Source organism: Nyctereutes procyonoides, unplaced genomic scaffold (genome assembly GCF_905146905.1).
Source record: "Nyctereutes procyonoides isolate TBG_1078 unplaced genomic scaffold, NYPRO_anot_genome, whole genome shotgun sequence".
NCBI classification, from domain to species: domain Eukaryota; kingdom Metazoa; phylum Chordata; class Mammalia; order Carnivora; family Canidae; genus Nyctereutes; species Nyctereutes procyonoides.
In genome coordinates, this window is record NW_026575146.1 from 10344180 (window position 1) to 10368076 (window position 23897).

General features: G+C 36.9%; 1 protein-coding gene across 2 annotated transcripts in view; it reads right to left on the reverse strand.

Annotated features, from left to right (window-relative positions):
* Positions 1–23897, reverse strand: part of IPCEF1 (interaction protein for cytohesin exchange factors 1) — a 166010-nt gene that overhangs the window by 40200 nt on the left and 101913 nt on the right. For both annotated transcript variants that reach the window (XM_055309938.1, XM_055309937.1), the window contains exons 6-7: positions 5960–6033; positions 4337–4408 (exon numbers count right to left, since the gene is read on the reverse strand). In XM_055309938.1, coding sequence (XP_055165913.1) covers positions 4337–4408; positions 5960–6033 — 146 coding nt within the window. The remainder of the gene's footprint in view (positions 1–4336; positions 4409–5959; positions 6034–23897) is intronic.

Consider the following 23897-nt stretch of genomic DNA (forward strand, 5'->3'; position numbering starts at 1 on the left):
ATATTATTTTGGGGTGGTAATCTGATTTATTTCCCACCTTTTTCCAGTTTTCTATATTTTTAAAAAGTATTCCATATTATGTGTTCACTTTTTTTTTTTTTTTTTTTTTTTTTTTTTTTTTTTTTTTAGAAACCAGTGTATTCAGTAGTGGCCTAAGTCAACCAATACTAATAAAATAAAAAGAATGTTATGCATTTATTGACTCACTTATGCTTTCCATTTCTTCTAGTTCTGTATTGCTTCATGAACTATCCAGCACGCTGCTCCCTCACTACTGCATAATTATTGCATATTCCCAAGTCTTTTCAGCTGTAACAAATTAGGAATCCTTACCCAACTCTCAACCTATCATGGTCCTGCCATATTTATTATTATTAATAGGAAATATATAAATTTCATTTTAACAAATAAGCAGAACTTTCTATAAGAAGGAAGATGAACTTCAGATGAATTTAAGAAGCCCCTCAGGGGTGCCCAGATGGCTCAGTCAGTTAAGCGACCAAATCTTGATTTCAGCCTAGGTCATAATCTCAGAGTCATGAAATTGAGCTCCCAGTCAGCCTCCATTGGGGCTCCAACGGGCTCTGTGCTCAGTGGGGAGTCTCCTCTCTCTCTCTCTCTCTCTCTCTCTCTCTCTCTCTCTCTCCTCCTTCTGCCCCTCCTCCTGTTTGTACTCTCTAAATACATATAAATATTATATATTATATAAAATATATATAATAAAATATATATTTTTAAAAGCACTTTAAGAAGCCCCATCAGCACAATGATAAACATGAACTCTTTAATGGCCACTTAAAACCAGACTAATACATGGGCCCAGACCCCACCATAGAAACCAGAAAGTGTTTAAGACCCAATAGAATAATAAACAACTGGAAAAAAAAAACCAGGAAATCAAATAGAACAAATTTATCAGCCTCCATAGAATTTTGGGAAATGCATATTCAAACACAGGAAAATATTCACCACTACACTGGCAAAACTTTAAAATACTGATTTCTAGAATTGAGGAGGAAACATTCTCATCCTTTGTTCAGTTGAACTTCAAAACTGATACAGCCAATTTTAAGCAGGCAAGTTGACGATACTAATCAAAATTTAAATATCTACCCCCTAATTATAAATGTCTGTCCTACAAACCACAAATAAGTGTGGAAGAATGTTAATTCAACAAGACATGCAATGGCAAAAGAAAAAAACACTGATACAATATAATCATCCATTAATAGGAAAATGGATAAAATATGGCACTAATTTCATCAGTAAATTAATGTTTTAATGAAGCTAATAAAAAGACTGAGATAGGAAGCCTTGTGATGGCCTGGAAAAATCCTAACATACTGTTAAGTGAAAAAAGCAAGTACAGAACAATATGATTAGTCTGATTCACTGTACTTTTAACACCTTGTATTTGCACATGTGCATGAATTGGTATGCAAAGAAAAGCATCAGGAAGGATGTATGTCCCTCATACTGTTAAAAGCAGTTAATCCTAGGGAGAGAAGATGAATTGGAGAGTGAAGCTAGGAGTATGGGAAGGTTTTCACTTTAAATACTTCTGAATTATAGTATTTTTTACAAGAATATGTTTTGTGTGTTCTTTAACTGAAGGAAACATTTTAAAGTACATTTCTAAAACTTGATCAGGCAAAGCACAATGTATTTATTCACTTTCAAAATACCCAAGCTATTATTAATTTATACCCGATTTCATAAGTGCATACTAACCTTCCCCCAAAAACAGCATCTAAAAATGAAATAGACAGTTTTTAACATATCAAGACAAAAAATAGTTTTGAACTGAGTAAGCCTGAAACAATAAAAGGCATTTCTAAGTTCCTTTCCAGAACACAGAAATACAGAAATATAGCAAAACGAAAGAGTACTGACAATAAAGAAAAGATTCCTCCCAGCTCTTACCCAAAACTCATGTCCTTTTCATTGCCACCATTAGATACTTGCTGTAGAAAACATGATTGTTCAGAATCTTGTTTGACTGTTTCCTTTCTAGAGCCCACTAGCTTAAGAGTACCTCCTTTGCTAAGAACTTTTTTTAAAACCAAGGCAGTAGAGAAATTTCTATTTGTGGCTAAATAGATGGATGCACAAAAAGACTTATATTTACATAAAAGAAGATGACAGATGTTTCCTGGGAGTTTGTTGTATATTAAATCAATGTGTTGGAGGAGCACAAGTGTTAAGAAATTGATATACAAAACAAGAAGTTTCTTCCCACAAACATCGTCTGAGAAAGGCAACTACCAACCAGTCTTTGTTTAGAAACCAACTCTTCCGTTACCCTTAATTACTTACCCCTGTGCTTGTAAATTGAGGGTCCCTGCAGAACACACAGCATTTCTATTAAATGTAATTACCTTCCCCTTCATCGTCCCTGAGAGAAACGTCACCGCCAAAAAATGCAGTTTCCCAAGGAAACAAACTTCTAAAACAGGACCCGTCTCTCCACATGCCAGTCCCTCCATCCCCAGATTCTTTGCATCTCGCAAGGAAATACCCAGCTCCATTATCAACTGGCTCAAACTGGCCTCCTCAGTAAGAAAGAGAGCTCTTCAGGTGCCCCTCAGAACAAATCTTTAAATGTCATCTGCATCATTTGGTGGGAGAAGAGGAAGCTAACTTGGAGGCCCCAAAGAGATTGCACTTGGATGGCTATTAACACCACCAGAGAATGCCAGAAAGGACACTGGGGATTAATTGGTGGCTCACATCCAGACTGACCCTCACTATGGCAGGGCTCCAAGTACTGCTGGGTGAGACGTAAGCCTTTCACACACCACCAACATACCTACAGCTTATTAATCAATAAAATTTAGTTACCAAAACAAAAAGAAAAATAAAAAAGAGCTTTGTGAAGTTTTTTAAAATCTTCTTTTGGGCATCCGCTCTTATTTTTCTCAGGCACTTGAGAAAGCCAGGGGGAGAGAGCTAAAATCAGGAAGAGTGTAGAAACAACTTCTCTCTACATTTAAGTAAATAAAATTCTTGTTTGAAAGACTCAATTTGTCAATTCCTTGTCTCGTTATTTAACATGGGGTGTCCCAATGGTCTGTAAAGAGCCATTCTGCCCTCATTTGAAGGTTGTGGTGGGAGCTTAGAGAACAGGTGAGAAGGTTTCTAGCTATATGAGGCTGCTGATGGGGCTTTCCTATAAGAAGGCACAGGTGGGGCGCACCTGGGTGGCTCAGTGGTTGAGTCTCTGCATTTGGCTCAGGTCGTGATCCGAGGGTCCTGAGATTGAGTCCCACATCAGGCCCCCCATGGGGAGCCTGCCTCTCCCCTTCCCCACGTCTCTGCATCTCTCATGACCAAGTAGATAAGCTCTTTGGGGAAAAAAAGGGTGTGTGTGTATCCACAGCTTATACATGTTTGGTGAAAAGCAGCTTTTTTCTTTAGGTTTCTAAAGCAAGAGGGTAAAGAGAAATTAGAGCAGAATGATAAGGAAATCATTGTGTATAACTAAACAAAAGAGATTAAACCATAAGCTCTTTAAATGAATTATGTATATATTCTTTATTTCTTTTGCCCAGGATCTGCCACTGTGGACATATAGTAGGTATTCCACTGACACATTTTTATTAGTTATGTGATGGTAATGAGGAACATTGAGAAATCTGAGAATAGGGCTTAAATTAAATAGAAGGCCCTTCAATGCCTCAAGCACCTCAAATATATATAGCCTCTTTCAATTAACAGCCATTGTGCTCACACTATAATCTAAACCAGCAGGGGATGGAGTCGGGCAGATAGTGCTCTATGCATATATTCCACTTACTTAAACAGGAAAAAAAAAAAACAGGAAATGGAGTTAGGGACATAAAATTTTATGTGAGATGTACTCTGAACAAGGACATTTTGCAAAATTTTCAGGATAGAACATGGATTAGTAATAAACAGAGGGATCATCATGATAATTACACAGGACATAAGAAATGCTACAGATATTTTTCATGTAGAATTCTAAAAGCTGTGAGATTGGTCACAGTACTTTCAGGCCTTTCTCCCCCTGTGATGCTGATTCTCACTGTAACATTTTCTTATAATGACTTCTGTCCTTTCCTTTCTCAACTGAGTGGTTCCCTCAGAAGAATCTTATTACTTCTTCCTAAAATAGCCATTTTGATAAAGGTAGTTCTCCAAAATGCTTCCAAATAGCCTAGAAGAAAGTAAGAACACTTAAAGTGCTAAGGAGACTAATCCTTAAAGTAGCAGTAATAAATAAAACAGGTGATATTAACATATGCTTAAAATTCAAACACCTGACCAAAGTAATCTATTTCCAAAAAGATTGGATTTAGCAATTTTCTCTACTTACACGCTCATTTCCTGTGCATTCTCAGCTGCGAAAAAAAAGGTCTTGATCTGTGGATGGCTGATCTTAAAAGCACTTGAAGGGAGAAAAACGCAGACACATGAAAAATTAGAAATTAGTGTAGTTATCAATGGGTTTGAAAGTAAATCAAATACAAGTGTAGAAATTCATGTGCTTTCTTTGTAAATTTACAAAAAAATAATTTAGTCTCATTAAACATCCATTGCCTAATCTCTATTTCATGTAGAGAGCAGACAATTAATTTATCGTGTTGAGACATCCAGACTAGGACTGAGTCTTGGCTAGTTAATAGTTTCTATTTAAAACATATAGGCATATGCTTTTATTTTCATTTGCTAACTGCTTTGCTATAAAGAGACAATAAATTAAAATTTACAGTCTTAGAGGTGTCACTTAATATTCAATAAATTAAAATTTATAGTCTTAGAGGTGTCACTTAAATATTCAGATCAACCCCTTAAAGCAAAATACTTATTCAAATTCAAATATATACAGAATTTTATTTGTAGGAAAATAATCAAGTATAGAACTTCCACACTGTAACAACATATCAAAAAAATTTATCCAAGCCACCTTCTAGGAGTAAAGGAAAAATATACTTATTTTTAGTTTAAAAGAAAAGTATAAAACACTGAAGATTAGCAATGAAATGCTTCCCCTTTACCACCAGACCGGAAGTCCTGCAGTACAGGCCATCATTCTGGTAAGTAACCAGTTTGGTCAAAACCACGAAAATCAACACAACATCGTGTATCACTGGATATGTACAGTAACAATAGAGTGGCAGGGACTTAAAGCTAATTCAATTTTATTCATTTTCTTAGAAAAATCTAGTCAGTTGCCACTACTGGTAACATAGGTCACTAAGGAGATAAATGCTTTTTTCTGATAAAACAGAAAAAGATGTCAAAGGCAGAAGAATAAGAAAAAGGTCAAGAGGGCACATTTGCAAAATGCAGCTGGATGCTATCATGAAAAGAGCACATGAATGGTTAGCTAATCTAGACCAGCTCTCCTGTGAGTTCTAGGCAAGCTCAGACTCTCTGAGCTGTTCCCTTCTCAGTAAAATAAGGACTGTAAGCTGGTGACTTTTTTGGTTCTTGTCTATTCTCAAATTTTTTGGACTTAAATTATATCAGAATATAATCCCAAAATCTATAGTATCTCAGAATTAATTCTATTTCAAGGATGACAATGTTATGAACTAAGTCAAAGAAAGTGGTCTTGCTATCATATCTTAAGCTCTAGTGAGTCCTATTGAACCAGTCATTCTCTTCACCCAGACAAGATCTTGACATCTGATCTCCCAGCCAATCCTGGATGGGAGCTTGTTTTTCATTCCATCTCAGACACAGTTGTCAAAAATATGTCATGCCAAGGCTCCACAGGGTTTTAAAATCCATCTGTTCCACAAAATGAAATTACAGAAAATAAGAGGTTAAAAGCTTACACTGTTTTTAGGATGCTAACCCATAGGTTCAAAATTCTCAGGCATTTGGGTGTTACCTTCACTAACTTCCAAATCACCACATCACTCGAGAAACTAAAATTATGAAGGGATGTTATCCTGGCACAGAGTTTTGTGGGAAATGATAGATAACTTACTGCTTTTTCTTGCATTCAGATGCTCTCTCTACAGAGAAATCGGGCAGATTGACAAATCCATCAGCCTTCTCTGCCTGAGAAAAATACATACAACAGATATGAATAAATGAGTCAATCCTAACAGTAAGTTTATAAAGATCATACACATTGAATGAGATTATATAATGAAATGAAAGAGAACAAAAGATACCTCCCTGAATCAGCATTGGACTTACCGAGATCCATATTTGATGAGAGAAATTAATAGTCTCCTAATAAGTCATCCAGAATCTTTCCATGAGAAGTACCATGACCCAGCTTAGGGATGGCCAAGGTATGACATGCATAGGACTTGGCCCAACCCCTTCCTGTATCCCTGGAAGATCCCAGTGCTAACCCATCAGAGCTCTACTCTACCATGTTAGTAGGCAACCTCAGCATCAAATTCACCTCCAGTAAGCCAGTTCTCATACTCCACTAAGCCACAAGCACAGAAGGTAGAATGTAACCAGCATCCTACCATATGGTGGACAGAGGCCAGATTTCAGAGTTAGCAAATCAAGGTTCATATCATAACATACCTAACAACTTACTGATTGTTAGAAGGCTTGAATGAGCTTAGATAAATAAAATGCTTAACAGATACTCAACAAACATTAGTTCCTCTCCCAAGTCTGTAGGCAGTTCTGATGGTATTAAACCATAGAGCAGTATCTTAGAACATCTCAGTTCCATATCATTTCCTAGAAAGACTTTTTTCAAAGGAAAGTCTTCAGAAAAAAATGACTCGTTTGGACATCGCTTGAATGTCCCTTCAAAACATCAAATATTCTATAGGAAATATAATTCTTGTTCTACCTCTCTGAGAATTTGTTAATCTTTATGGATAAAATATAACTACACCACAAGGAGGCTAGATTGTTTGTCAGATAGAACCCAAATATTCTTCCATCTACACTGGTGTCTCTGAGTAGGGAAACACAGTCCACAAGATTAATCCTTAATGACTCAGTGCTATGGGGAAATGAATTTTAAAAATTGATTTTTGAAAATATAATCTTAGTTTTAAAAGTCCACTAGCTATTAACTTAGCACCATGGGTCCTCTTACTTCATTTCATGATTCTGCAACTCTTTCCCTTATCCCCAACCTGAGTGCAACTCCTATACTTCCTTCAGAAAAATTAAACTGTGAAAACTTTAATCCTATGCCTGTCCCATCTTCCCTCTCCTATATGAGTTTATCTATCCAAATTCTTCACTTGAAATGCTTTCTTCTTACAAGGCTCAAAACTCAATTCTAAAGGGAACTTCCTTCTTAAAAAATTATATATATCTATATATCTATCTATATCTATATCTATATATCTATTATATATATACACTCTTTCATTCAACTTAACTATTTCTTAATGAACTGTTTACTCACTGGATGATGGTTTCACCAATCCTATCTCCAAAAGAATTTAAAATATTTAAAGAACATAGACTGTAGATCAACTTTTTCTACAACACACAATACTTCCTGTGGATGTTCATCAGCATTATATAAAAGCATAGTTTTGAAAAACTGTCAGGCTCTGGTAATTCTACTTCTAGATGTGTACCCAGAAGAAGCAAAAGTAGGTACTCAAATAAATACATAAGCATCCATGTCCACAGAAATATTACAATAGCCAAAAGGTAGAAATAGTCCCATCAACAGGAGACTAGATAAACAAGTTGTAGTTTATTCATACAATGGAAGATTATTCAGCCATAAAACCAAATGAAGTACTGATACAGGCTACAATGTGAATGAATCTCGGTAGCATTATACAAAGTGAAAGAAGCCAGACACAAAACATCACACATTATACATATAACTACCCAGAATAGATAAATCCACAGAGACAAAACACAGATGAGGTTGTCAGGGGCCGGGGAAATTGGGGAATAGGGAGGAACTGTTTAATGGGTATGGGTTTTCCTTTTGGAGGTTGAAAATGTTTAGAACTAGACAGCAGTGGTGGTTGCACGAAATTGTGAGTGTTATCAAATGCCCCTGAATTTCTCAGTTCAAAATGGATAAACTTGGGGTGCCGGGGTAGCTCAGTCAGTTGAGCATCTGACTCTTGATTTCGGTTCAGGTCATGATCTCAGGGTCCTGAGATCCAACCTCGCGTCAGGCTCTGCACTGGATGTGGAGCCTGCTTAAGATTCTCTCTTCCTCTCTCTTAGCCTCTCTCCCCCTCTTAAAAAAAAATGGATGATCCTAAGTGAATTTCACTTCAATTAAAAAACCATAATCTATATTAGGCTAAAGTATTTTTATGTAAATTTCTATAATTATTTTAGAAAGAAAACAATTTATATTCACCATTTGTTTCTATTTCCTCCCTTCATTCATAGCTATGCCCACTGTTCCACAGAAGCTGTAGTTACATGAACCCCAATGATTTTCATGTTGCCAAGTTCTGTCTATGTCTTTTGTTCTTCATTCAACTGAACTCTAGTAATTGATACTAAAACTCAAGGCCTCCCTCTAGAAACACCTCATTTCTTGCTTTTCTGACATATTCCTGCTGCTCCCTTTCTCCTCCAACTACTCCTTGCTTGCTTTTGTGAGGTCCTCTTCTCTTGCCTGTTTCTTAGATGTCAGTGTTCCCCAGACTTCCCACCACAAACCTAATCTCTTCTCACTCCAATACTCTCTCTGGGGGGACTACACAGCCTACCGTGGCGGCATGTATTGCCACTGCACACACATATATCCAAAATCTATAACTGGAACTTAATCCTGAGCTCCTGTCCCAGAGATCTGACTGCTTTGCATACTTGTTCTCATGAGCATTCCACAGATTCCCTGTTACAGACTGAATATTTGTATCCGCCAACCCCAAATTCCTATTCTGAAGCCCTAAGCCCCAGTGTGATAATATTTGGATGTGGGACCTTTGGGAAGTAATTAGTCTTAGATGAAATCATGAGAGTGAATCCCATGATTAGATTAGTGCCCTTATAAAAAGAGGAAGAGACCAGAGGCCCCCACTGCTCTCTCTCTCCTCCAAGTAAGGTTACAGTAAAAAAGGAGACATATGCAAAGGGCCAGAAAGAAAGCCCTCGGCAGACACAAGCTGTTGGCACCTTGATCTTAGACTTTGCAGCCTCCAGAACCATGAGGAATATATGACTATTGTTTTAGCCACCAATTGAAGATACTTTGTCATAACTATACGAAGACACTACCTGAGAATGACAAATCCAACCACCAAACTCATTACCTTATTCCACAAAAAGCCTGCTCCCCTTTCTCCTGTGTTCTCTCTTTCATTGAATATCACCTTCAGTCCTGTTGTCAAAAAAGGAAAGGTGGTAGACATCTTTGACACTTCCATCCCCTTGTCAGCATGCATACAAGTCATCACGGTGATATATCACCGCTGCCTCTGCCCCAGGTCTTCCTTCCATGAACCACCTAGCACCTCCTTCTGCTCACCACTGACTCTCACCTCACTTACTATCAAGTCTCTCAAACCATTCTCAACCTCCTTCTAAATCTGTCCTTTCTTCTCATTTGGTGCCCAAATCACAGTCACAGCAAATCTTAACTCCTTGAACACGCTTCATGTCACTTCATGTCCCAACTGCCCTTAGACAAAGTCTGAGTGCCTTAGGAACAGGAAGACCCTTTGTAATCAAGGTCTGCTTAATCACACTATTTCATCTCCTCTAATGCCCCTGGCCCCTCACTCAACCAAAAATAAACAAAAAATTGAAACAAAGAAAAACTATATTTCCATTTATGCTGAATTAGAATTGAGGCCTAATTTATGGCATTATTATTCTCTAGACAATTCTCTAGACAATTTATTTTCAATACAAAAAGCCCATCATAGATGATAACAATATAAAGTCAATCAACAAAAATCAAAATATAAATAATACATAAGTTGTAAATCTTCATTTGGGTGGATTTTTTCTGCACAACTGAAATGCCTGAGAGTCCTTCAGCTAAGAACTAAATTGAATTTGAGTTGAAAGATACCTTAGCATTTCTTTAGTAAATCTTTCCTTCATTAGCAAAGGCATTTGTTCATCGTACTGAAGACATTCGAGCTGTATTCAAAATCACAGATAATGTGTCAAAAATTATCTTTGCTTATTTGACTTGCAAAAATACCTTAAAAAATGACAATCACATTGAGAAAATCCTAAAGGAATGACAGTTTTCTCCTCTTCCTCCTCCTTCTTCTCCTCCTACCCCCTCATATCACTTGTTCCTTGTTACATTAACTAAAATAACTTTCTCAAATGTATCCTTCCTCCTCAATAATTCCTAACTTTCCATAAAGTTACTTGCAAGTTCTGCATCAGTACCTGCAATTTTCCCTCTGTATACTAATGTAACAAAAATCTTGTTCTCTTGGGGTGCAGGTGGCTCAGTCAGGTAAGTGTTTGACTCTTGATTTCAGCTCAGGTCATGATCTGAGGGTCATGAGATCAAGCCCCATGTTGGGCTCCACACTCAGTGGGGTGTCTACTTGGGATTATCTCTCCCTCTGTCCCTCACCCTCACCCTTGTCCACACCTTTCTCTCTCTCTCTCTCTCCTTCGCTGCCTCTAAAATAAATAAACAAAACTTTAAAAAATCTTTCTCTCACCAGAGGTATCAAACCATCCTTTGGCCATTGTGTAACCACGTCTTACCAAGTCTATCTGAATTCTGAAGTGAGACAATGTTTTTCAATTTCTGGTATGATGTTCAATAATCTCAAAGGTATTCTTTCTCCTATGTGAGTCTATCCACTTTCCTAAGCAACTCTGATTTTGTTCATCTCACTGGGATCTCCTCTTCAGCTGCTGTATTAGACAGTACTGAATATACATTTTTATCAAAGCTGTTAGTACTACACATTCATTTATTCAACAAAGATTTATTATTATACCTTCTTTGTGTCAGGCACTACACTATACCAGACATCTGAGATACATTAGTGGACAACATAAACAAAAACTTCTACCCTTGAGGGGCAAACAGACAATAGCTCAACGTATAAACACATTTATCAACATAAATTATATAGCCCATTGCAAGCAATAATTACTATGAAAAAAAAGTAAAGTTGATCAGAGTTAAGGGGTTCTGACTACCAGCAGGGCAGGTTGCCTTTCTGCTTGCTCTGAGACTTATAATGCCCTTCCAACCTCACTCCCCTAGAAACAGCTCCACAAATCAATTTGGTCTAACTTTTCCAAACCTTTCCTCTGCTCCTCCAAGCCTAGAATAAGTGCCCCTCTCTTTAAGTCCAGGGGCAGGCTTTGCTTCTATATTTCTCTTAACTGCATTTAGTTACCTATTTCTCTGTTTCTCCAGTAGACTGTGAGCACTTTGAAGGAAATGATTTTGTCACTTATTATTATATCACTAATACTTGGAACAATGAAGGTGTTCAATACACATGAAATAAATAGAGAAGTTCTATGAATAAATGAATGACAGGAACATTGTCTTTTTCTTTACAATAAAGAAAGTGCTAAAATGAGATGCAGAAGCCACTTTGGAAAACTGGCAATTTTTAAAACACATAAACATATTATTACTATACAACCCCAATATTCTATTCCCAGGTATCTACATGAGAGAAATGAAAGCTTATGCCTACACAAAGATGTGCATGCAAACATTTGCAACAGCATTATTCATAATAGCCTCAAACTGGAAACAATTTAAACATCCATCAAAGAGTAAATAAATAGGGTGATCTACTCTTATGATGAAATATTGTATAGTGAACATGTGCTAAAAGATGGATTAACCTTGAAAACATGATGTTGAGTGAAAGTCAGAGATAAGAGCCCACATATTACTGGATTATTCCTTTATGTAAAATGTAGAGAAAAAGCAAATGTATGGAGACAGAAAGTAAAATAGTGGGGTTGACTAGAGTTGGGGTTGACAATGAAGATTAACTATAAATAGGCATGAGGGGTTTTATTGATGTCATAAGAAATTATTTAAAACTGATTCATTATGATGGTTTCATCACTCAGCACATTTACCAAAAATTACTGAGGTGTAAATTTTAATAGGGTGAATTTTAAGTTATGTTGAATATATTTCAATAATATTGTTTGTAAAAATATGCAAGGAAGGTTTGGGGAAATAGAAAACCATAATGAATTCCCTCTGCTTTGGATGTCAGTAAGACATAAAATAAGGTAAAATATGAAATCTCAGCTGTTCCTATTGGTGACTCAACATGATTTGTTCAAACTTGAGACAAAACTGGTTTAATATTTCCCATATTCAATAGTTTAAGCTAAATTATGACTTCAGTTTTGGACTACAGGAGTTTTACAAAGATATTTCATATACAATTTGCCACACTTCAAACATATTTCTGAAAATTAATTAAAATGAGACATCAAACTGAAATATTTAAATGCAAACATCCGTATCCATTGCCATCAATAATGCTTGGCTTTTTCATACCACAAATACCTTGCAAAATAGACAAAATTACTTCATAAGTACTATATATATCAGAAAGGTAGACCTGAAAAAGAGTGTATGTGTTATGAATATATATATATTATATATATATATATATATATTCCAGAGAGTAAGTAGGTTAAAGAAGACCAAACCAGAAACCAAGGAAGTGTGATATAGGAAACTGTCATATATTTCATGGTTAAAAATAAGAGGTATAATTATCTCTCTATTCTTGGTGGAATCATAATTCCCTGATTCTAAGAAAACTGATTTTTTACACTTTAATAATTCTGAAATCAAGAAGCACCTCAGAATCCATATTCATTTTTAGTGCTGTATTCCACCATCCCCCACCAAACCTGGTAGTAAGTAAATTGTAGGTCTTTAAATGAATAGAATCTTAAATTTGAGGGAAAAACAAAATATATGTTTCTTTGTAAGATGCTTTTGTATTTATTTGTGAATATGGATTTAACTATTGCAATGACTTGAAGTAAATGTAAGTGAGGTTATCTAGTCAATATCAGAATCAGGAGAAGCTGAAAAAGCTCCATTTTCTCCAAATAAACCCGTGGTTTGCTAAGTTCTGCTCTGAAACCCCCAGCATGCTGGTAACAGGCAAACTCTAAGCTCTAAGCAGAGCCATCCTTTCTCATGTCATCTTGAACGTGACATGATAAAAATTGTTGTTACTAAGTCCTCATAGTTGTCACTAAGTCCTCATAGTACACATAGACATATGACCACTATAGAAATCTGAGTTACAGTCTCTAATACACAAACTCATATGAATAAAAGAAAAGAGAACCTACGATCAATTGTGAAAGCTCTAGTTCTACAGAGAAACAGTCACTCTCATACATGGCTGCAGAATGGAATCCATTTGGAGGATACTGGGCAGTAACTAGTAAAATTGCATTTACCCTCTGACTCAGAAATCCAACTTCTAGGATCTGTCATAAATATAAATATGTGCAGTAATGCACATTTTTGCAATGCACATTTGCAATAACAAAAAAAATCCAAATATGTATCATCAGGAGACTATTGAATAAACTGTGGCAACTACATGCAATGAATAACTAAAACATGACATATATAAATATAGAGTAACCTTCTGGACACAGTAGGAGAAAAAGTAAGGTACAGGACGGTAGACATAGTATGCAAATTTTATGTACAACACAGATAGGATATGCTTCCACATATATACTTGCCTACGTTTGTAAAAGGAAACCATGTAGGAAATGCAAACATAAAAGGAGGGAGCAAAATGGGCAGAGAAATAGGAATGAGAGCAAGACTTATCTGATTGTAATCTGTTATATAGTTTTGACTTTGGAATTAGGTACATGATTTATACTTTAAAAAAAACTAAGAACAAATGAAGCAATTCCTAAAATTAAAAAAAAAGAAACAAATGAACCTAACTGAATATAAATGTGATGATGTCACTTCACACAAATTATAATAATTACTCCAAGATACTTTAGAGCACAGAATTTTAACTTTACATAGTTGGTGGAACATGGGCTAAGGACTTTTAATAGCAACATTGTCATTTTTTTTTGAAGAGTTGTGTGTGTGTGTTTGTTCCCCCAGAATTCTCCCCACACACATAAAAGAATTGCATGAAACTCAAGGGCTCCCTCATTCTCTGCTTGCGCTAGAGGCCAGGATGCTGCTCTGTTCTGATAAGCAACTCATCCCCCTCTTCCCTTTAGAAAGGGAAATGTACGCACATTCTGCAAGTATTACCTGGGCCCACAGGCAGAGCTGAGCGTATTAGCACTGAGCTTTATGAGCACTGCAAGGGAAGCAAGAAAAAAATGATGTTTGCCTTTATATTGTCTTCCTTTCTTCTAGATATCGGAGCAGGCCTGACAGTGACAAGGCCTAAAATCCTGTTAAGAAATATGATAAACTTGAGAAACATCTAATAATAGCTAACGTTTACTGAGTGCTAAGCATAGGCCATAGGTACTACCATCTTAGTCTGTGGATGGAAATTAATCACATTTGAGCACCATCATGAAACTGATTGGTTTTTACCTCATCACCAAACTAGATGGACATTATAAAATGAAGAAGTAATGGGGTTATTGGTAAAGAAACAGAACTCAGACCAAAACCCAAAAATCAGTTAAATAATTCTAAATATGAGATCAAACAGTCTCAATCAGGAGCTAAAATAGAAGATAATCTACAATCTATGGATGGCACAGAAGAAGAACCCCAGATTTAGAATCAAAATATTTTGATGCAAGCCACTGACTGTGTGATCTTAATCAGAGCATGTAAGCTCTCGGGTCAATGTCCACACAGTAAAAAAGCAGATATAGCCAGATCAAGGCTAACTAGAGTTAACATGGAGAAATGTTGTCCTATAAAATTATTAGTTATAAAAAATTTAAGATTTTATTCACATTAATTCCCAGGCATCCATGATAAGAATGGGGAAAAGGAATAGAAAGAAAAGACAAAGAACAATCCAGAAAGAAAAAGATGAAGTAAAATAAGTTTTTAATCTGTCCATTGTCAGCTGAGTGCTCTGAACAGCTGTCTCTATGTCTTAGCTCTCCCTTGTCTTCTTTGTATCAGATTTAATTGCTGTAAAAAAATATTTTAGGGGCTCAGTTAAACATCCAACTCTTGATTTTAGCTCAGGTCATGATCTGAAGGTCATGGAATCAAGCCCTGCCTCAGGTTCCACAGCATGGAGTCTGCTTGGGATTCTCTCTCTCTTTCTCCCTCTGCCCCTCGCCCCACTCATGCTCTAAACAAAGAAATAAATAAAATATTAAAAATACTTAAAATTTTTTGGACAACAATAATACTAACAAGCTCACTATCTTCTTTATACATTACCTAGGTAATGTTTTTGTTAAAATATCATTGCATTTGAGGGGTATCTGGGTGGCTCAGTCAGTTAAGTGACTGCCTTCAGCTCAGGTCATGATCTCATGATCTCAGGGTCCTGGGATCAAGCTTCACATTGGGCTCCTCACTCAGTGGGGACTCTGCTTCTCCCTCTCCCTTTGCCCCTCCCCCCTGCTTGTGTGTGCTCTCTCTGTCTCTCTCTCTCTCTCTCAAATAAATAAAATCTTTAAAATATATATCATTGCATTTGAGTTTAACATTACCTTATGAATATAATGAGATTTTGATCCAAAGAGACTCTATTTACAAAGGCCTAGAAATAGATCCTCCACATAGAAAATAATAGTTAGATTTTTTAACTAATAAACAGCAAGGTCCAATTTCCTACAGAATCCACACATTTCTGGCAAGGATTATAAAAATGGACTGAAGCTTTGCTAGTGATAATCATGCTGGTTCTGAGGATGCTCCAAGGGGGAAAGAAAGATATCTGAAGGAAGCAGACCACTTGTAGCAGGTGCTGTCAGTAAGCCAATCATGTGTCCCCTTCCTTACCACCAGGCCAGACTGGCCAGACTTCCCACTGACAAGACCTGCGACTCTATGGGAGGGCTTCTCTGGCTGCCAGATTCCATTTCTCCTCCCGTGCGGAGGTGTTCGAGAAGCACTGGCCCTAGGATGAGTTCTCAAGCAATGACTGATGGGACCTGGTGTTTAAACACCCCCAGCTCCCTGTCCCTTGGGAGGAAAATTCTAAGGTACGTGTTTTCTAAAGGCTCTCAGAGTTGCCCAGAAGAAGGTGGCTTCAGTTCCTCAGTCATAATTTGCCCACAAAGGAGAGTTTTACTAGCTAACTTTCCACCCTGTCTCACTTCCCCATTCCCCTTCCAAGTATTTCTGGTATCACTTCCCAAATATACTGCTTGTACCCAAATCCTCTTCTCAGGGTCTGCTTCTGGGCAACCTAAAACAGGATGCTATTTGTCTCACAGAAATGTTTCTCCTCCTGGTTCTACTCATGAATAGCCCAACTGCATGGTACTATAATCCCTCTTCATTGTTTCCTCCTAAGTACCACCCAAGGCCATGACTACCTACTATCATATTAGGTAACATTTCAGTAGTGAACAAGAAGTGACTGGCACCCTATTCTATGATTTGTAAATCAGCTCTCCTAGTTAGCATTCTTCCTTTATTCTTCCATTCTCTTTCATGGAGTCATATTTTAAATGAAATTAAGTTACTAGTGAACTTTCTGGTAGATGTGAAGATAATCATTGCCTTCTGAAAGGGTATTTAAAAACAATAAGAAACCTCACAAAATAAAAGAGTCTTATGTTATTGTTCTCTGTAATATAAAATCCTGAGCACACAGGCCCTTCACGATCTGGCTCTGTCCAACAACATCTCTCACCTTTCAGAAGCCTTAAAACCCTAGAGATAATTTTTACCTATATAGTATTGATGTCTTCAGCAGGAAAGAAAGAAAGAGGGGTGGAGGAGAAAGGAGGAAGAGAGAAGGCACTACATAGGAAGAAAAAGTTTTAAATTAATAGGAATAAATGTGATAAAATCTCACCATTACAGAATAAATTGTATATCTTGTTATCTAATAAACATTATCTACCATCCATGGTTAGAGCAAGAGTGAGGGAAGAGTAAAGAAAGAAATACGATTCAGAAAATTTGAATTCAGAGAATTCAGTGTATTCTCTTTCAAAATCAGAAATTAGAAGAAACTTTTTAAAAAGTTCTTTTAAAATCACAGTCAATATAATACATAATCTTATCTTTACACAATATATAATAAATCTTCCAATACTTCATGAACTTCTAAATATCTTCAAACCGTTTTCATGAGTTTCATGAGTGTTATCAAGGTATGACTCAACCCAGCCAAAAATAGGAAAAGGTATTTCTCCAACGAGGGCATACAAATGGCCAAAAAGCACATGAAAAGATGCTCAAAGTTAATAATCATTAGGGAAATGCAAATCAAAACTGCAATGAGATAATACTTAACACCATTTAAATGGCTACTTTAAAAAAAAAAGTATTTTTAAACATGGGGCACCTGGGTGAGCCAGTTAGTTAGGCATCCAACTCTTGATTTCAGATCAGGTCATGATCTCAGGGTCGTGAGGTCGGGCTCCATGCTCAGTGTAGAGTCTGCTTGAAATTTTTTCTCCTCCCTTTGCTCCTCCCCCTCACATGTATGCATGTTCTCTCTCTCTCTCAAAAATAAATAAATCTTTAAAAATAAAATAAAAATAGAAAAAAAACTTAAGTAACAGAAAATAACAATCATTGTTGAGGATGTGAAGAAATTGGAGCCCTTATACACTCTTAGGGGGGCAATGTAAAATGGTACAGCCACTATGGCAAATACACCGGTTCCTCTAAAAATTAAAAATAGAACTATCATAGGATCCAGCAATCCCCCTCCTGGGAACATAGCCAAAAAAAAAAATTGAAAGCAGGATTTCAAAAAGATATTTGTACACTAATGTTCCTGGCAGCCAAAAGGTGGACACAACCCCAAAGTGTCCATCAGTAGATATGAATGGATTAACAAAATGTGGTATGCACATAAAATGGAATTTCAGCCTTAAATAGAAAGGAAAATTTGACCCATGCCACAACATGCATGAACCTTGAAGACATTATGCCAAGTGAAATAAGCCAGTCACAGAAGGGCAAACACGGTGTGATTCCACTCCTAGAAGCTATTGGAGTGGTCAAATTCACACAGAGAAGGTAAAATGGTGATTGTCAGGGATAGAAGAAAGAAAAGAGTACAGCATTTTAGTTTTATAAGACAAAGAGAGTGCTGGAGATGGTTGTACAAAACTGTGAATACACTTCTTGCCACTGAACTATATCCTCAAAAGTGGCTAATAGGAAATTTCCTGATATGTGTATTTGACTACAAGTCTTCAAAAACAAAAAATAATTTAAAAAGTTTTAAAGATACTACTGCAAAACTCATTATTTGTCAGTAAAGGAAAATGCAATTACCATAATAATTTTTCTAAGACTGAAAGTATGAAAATCGTGGTTAATGTGCTGTGAATGAGCACCGTCTCTTTCACAGGTATGAGCCATCTATTCACATATATCATAAGCAGATAAGGAAGAAGGCACAGAGAGAGCAGCTGGTTTGCTTGAATGTTAGCTAGCAGAAGGGTCAGAGTAGAATCTGTCCTCCTGATTCCAAATCCACGGCCATCTTCAACTATAGCATGTTATTTCCTTGTGTCCTTTTTGAAGACATTGTTTCTTTTTTTTAAAGATTTATTTATTTATTCATGAGACACACAGAGAGAGGCAGAGACACAGGCAGAGGGAGAAGCAGGCTCCATGCGGGGATTCCAACGCAGGACTGGATCCTAGGACCCCAGGATCACAACCTGAGCCAACCACTCAGTTGCTCAAGCACTGAGCCAACCCAGCGCCCCTAAAAACATGGTTTCAAACATGTCCTACCTTCTGACTCCTTTAAGAAATATTCAGCTTGTTTTTTTTGTTTTAAATTCCACTGTATAGTTTCCTTTTGAAATGTTCTTGAAACATGCTCTAAGGGGGACCAAACGCAGCAGCACAGTGACAGATGAGTTCATCACTTAGCTTTTCTGTAGAAGCAGCTGGGCTCTTGGCCCTTAAAAAAGAAGCTCCAGAGGGATAATAAATCTGCAAATGATGACCTCAGGAAAATCCTCAGCTCTAACCAAAAGTTCAGCTCATCCCATGGGCCATCATGTGTCATTCTATTGCTTGGGAAATGTGCACACAAGCCTCATCACAAAATCACGTATTACCTGAATTCTTCCTCCAGGTTAGGAATTACTCAGCTGAAGAATCCCCCAGAGTCTTCTAGTTCACTCCTCTGTTTTTAAAACTTAAAATCAACCTTTACTGGGGTTAGTTGGCACATATTTTAGCATTGCCAGCACAGGATAGGTCATTCTTGCCAAAAGAAACCATTTCTGGTATCTAAAAACCTTTAGTACAATTCTTCTGCAACCCCAAATCACAGCATTATGCGATTTCATCTCAGCATATATCAAATCGGCTTTCTTTGTGTATATTGTTTTGATTTTTTAAAAAATTGTTTTCAGATGCATTTCATCTTCTCAAAGTTCCTCTGAATTACATTAAGGATATTCTTCTTGCTCAAAGTGCACTTGTAAGAAAATGGATCCATAAAGAATTATACCACTGACCTAGGGGTACCCAACTCTGTTAAGAAACTGCAAGACTAAAATCCAGGTGATATTTCTCCCTTAAACCATGTTGGTGAAATCAACCTTCCTGCTGCTTGCTTAACAGAATTTACAAATTGGGAAGCCTGAGTGGCTCACTGGTTGAGTGTCTGCCTTTGGCTCAAGTCATGATCCTGGGGTTGGGGGATCGAGTCCTGCATCAGACTCACCACAGGGAGCCTGCTTCTCCCTCTGCCTATGTCTCTGCCTCTGTGTGTGTGTGTTCCTCATAAATAAATAAATAAATAAATAAATAAATAAATAAATAAATTTTTTAAAAAAAGAATTTATAAGTTATATACACACATACACATATGTACACACATTTATACACATACTAATGGCTATATAAACATACATATATTTATACATAAGTTAAAAATATGTATCATTTTATTTTTAAGTTAGTATAAGTATGCTTACATAAACATACATACATATGCTTATGTATTCTATCACCTGTTGGCTTAAAATAGTTAAAACTTAAAATAGTTTTAGAATAAAAGCGATTTCTGCTTTTAAATTCTATGGATCAATAAACAAACCATAGTATAACAATATGTGTTACATTAGAAATGACATGGAGGGATGCCTGGGTGGCTCAGCGGTTGAGCGTCTACCTTTGGCTCAGGGCGTGAGCTTCTCTCCCTATGTCTGTGTCTGTCTCTCTCTCTGTGTGTGTCTCATGAATAAATAAATAAAATATTTTTAAATGACAGGATATGTATGTGTTGGCATGAAAATATATTGATAATATATTGCTTAGTGAGAAGATCAAGTTACATATTAAACATAGTATCATTTTATTTTTGGAAAATATAGAAAAAATTGGAAACATATACACCAAAACGTTTACAGTGATCACACCAAGTTGGAAAGATTGTGATTCATTTAAATAAGTAACTGATGGTAATTCACTTATTTCTTTCTGTTGGCCTCCCATCTCCTTTTCTTTATTTTGCTTAATTTTGTTTTCTAATTTTTCTAAATGAACACATTTGATAGTATTTTTTAAGCATTTATCAAAATTAAATTTCCAACAAGCAAGAAGATGGATTGTACCAAAAACAGATAAAGTAAAACAAAGAGAAGTTGTGGAGACTCCTACAAAAGCACTGTGCCCTGCCCACCAGAGGAGAGACAGTGCTGCATCCCCTGAATGGGCACATCGGTCAGTGCTGTGAGCTAAGAGAACGGGTCTCTCTTGCAACCCAACCTACATCACTAACCCTGGCATCCTCTTCCAAACCAACAGTGCCCGAGCATGTCACTGCCTCCTGAGAACAAGACAAGAGAAACAAAGGATTTCACAGTCTTGGTGTTTCACAATTGATTATGTAAAGCTTGGAAAGATTTTAAAGGAGAATCATATTGGCAACATCAGTCATTGTTCCCACATCATATGAACTGAACAACAAGAAGTTATTAAAAACAGCCTGCCCCAAATACAGGCTGAGCTGATCATAAAGCTTCAGTGGGAGACCATTATTCTCAAAATCTATTCTGGGACCTACCAAGGAAAATAAACATTAGGACACAGTGATAGATAGCATCAGAGACAATAAACAAAGTCCACTTTAAAGATCTTTTCCACATACTTGAAACTATAACAATGGAAGTAATAGAATTCAAAAAGTCCTCAATCATTCTTACATTCAGATTTTGAGGGGTACTTACACGATCCTTTTCACCCTGTCACCCACCAGTTGTCTCCTTGAGGTAAAATGCAACTTATAGCTGCTAAAACATCCCACTTTGCTCATTAGACCTGTCAGTTCTACACTGTCTAGTTTCCCCTCTCCAGGACAAACTCTAGAAACATATGTTGGCAAAGAGTTCATCACTTTTATACAATTAGTCTGAATCACCATCTCCAAAGAAACATTTTTAAATATTGGAATTTCATCTGGGACACACTTAGCAGTTGGTATTTGAATTACAGAATAAATATGAAGTTCAACTAGAACTCCACTATTAATAAAACACCGCATTTTGGTATAATTCAGGGAATATATAAGGTGCTCAATAATGCTCTGAGGAAAAAAAATAATGCTCTGAGGAACTGATTTACAGAACTAACTGATGATTAAGTAATTCGCTCAACAAATGCCTGGTGCCCACTCTGTGCCTAGTCTATAGGCTCTAGTGACACAGTTTAAACCAGAAAGATAAAGAATATACCCTCAGGTGTTTACACTGTAAGTGGGTAAAAGAAGAAGAAAAGAATATAGTAAGCTCTGATTGAAGTATTCATAAATTCCTCAGAAATTAAGACCTGGGCTGAGATCAAGAGTCACTCAACTAAAAAAAAAAAAAAAAAAAAAGAGTCACTCAACTGACTGAACCACCCAGGCACCCCAGTATGTGCTTTGTTGAAGGGGAAGAGTCTTCTCTTGCATTTATTCAATTTAGGAAATGTATTTTGTATCACACTGGACTTAGACCATTTATTTGGATGAATTCTGCTGAATGAACTTTGTATCTTTTGAGACAAAAACAAGTTCCTAAATAAAATTGAAATGTTGAAATACAAAAAAAAAAAATTTTCCTAAACTTTGGTAAACTCAGGTAAAGATTTTTCCAAAACCTATGCCAACAGGTGATTGCTAATGAAATGTCTCTTTCCATTCTTTGCTTTTCTTATCTGAAAGACACTCGATATTCACTGAAAGTTTCAGAGGAGTTGTCTCACAGAAAGAGAAAATCTGGCTTTCAAGAGTCATTTTCTGCAAAAGTAAGTTCTACCTAATCTAAAAACTGGTTAGATCTTTGCTGTAGAGATTCTCATAAAACTGATTCCAAGAAAAATCCCTTCCTCTGAAATTCACATCAAGTGCATATGCAGCTAAAGACCAAAAACACATGATACAGGCCCAACTGCTTGAACTCACAGACACAAGGGATGATGCAGACGGGGAGGAGGCAAAGAGGTCACATTGGGACTGGCAGATTGGATTCTCAAAAACTGAACAGTCTTCATAATATGTATTAAACCAGATATTAACCTTAAACCTCATCAGTTCTCATGAAACAGAGTTGGTCAATTTCACCTTTTCTGTGTGTGGCCCAGGGGCTCTTAGGAACCCTTTTGCTGCATAAGAGGAATAAAACAAATGAAATCAACGAACAGTTACTTTATTAAACAAGGCAGGTTTCTAGTAATTTTATACAAAGATAGAATTTACAAAACTAAAAGAAACCAAAACACTAAAAGACAATGAATCTAAAGGAAAATCACATTTTAACCATATTCTTCCTCCCTCAGTGTTCATATTATATTCTCAATCTCCCAGGCTCCCAAACTTGGACTCATTCTTATTTTACCCCCAAACATTTTGTGTCTTATATCCAAGCACTCAACACATTTTGCCATATCTTACTGTTAAATGCACCCCCCATTTTCACCATGTCCACTCTAGGTCAGGAGTTCCTGTCTCAGTACCTGAATTTTGTCATATCTACTAACTGACCTTCTGGAACCTCCTTTATTCTCCAATGCATCCCATTTATTACTGATAAATTAATATTTTCACTTGCTGATTTCATTAGATCATTTTCAGACTCTCAAGAACCTGCAGTGGCTCCCTACTTCCTACCGGACCAAATCCACATTCCTGCACTATGCATTTGATGCCCCCATGTACTGGCCCTGGCTCACTTCTCAGTGGGGATACCAGCCCAGGGTAAAGAGCCTGGCTTTGATATTGGTAGATCTTGTTTTTTAATCCCAGCTCTACCATTTACTCCTCACTCGACTTTGAGCAAGTTACTTCAATTCCCTAAGCTTCAGTAAATTCCCTTGAAAAATGGGAATAATAATATCTATCTTGCTAGGTTATGGGAAGTTAATATAGTGTCCAACACAGTGGGTTGGCATAGCTCATTTATATTTTCATTCCTTTGTTCACATATTCCCCTGACTGGAATGCCCATCCCCCTACCCTCCTTCCCTAAAAAAAACAGAAAAAGAAAAAAGAAGCTGTCTTCCAAGGCAGATCTTAAGAAAATCTCCCTGAAGATTTTCCATATTCACTGAAATGCATGGAAATAATGTTTTCTGATTGGTGAAAACTGTGTTTAACTCATAAAGGAAATCTGACCAAGGAAATCATGAAGCTTTGGAAACTGATTAAAAAGGGGGGAGGGGGGCAGCCCAGGTGGCTCAGTGGTTTAGCACCGCCTGCAGTCCAGGGCCTGATCCTGGAGACCCGGGATCCTGTCCCATGTCAGGCTCCCTGCATGGAGTCTGCTTCTCCCTCTGCCTGTGTCTCTGCCCCTCTCTCTCTCTCTCTCTCTCTCTCTCTCTCTCATGAGTAAATAAAAAAATCTTTTAAAAAAAG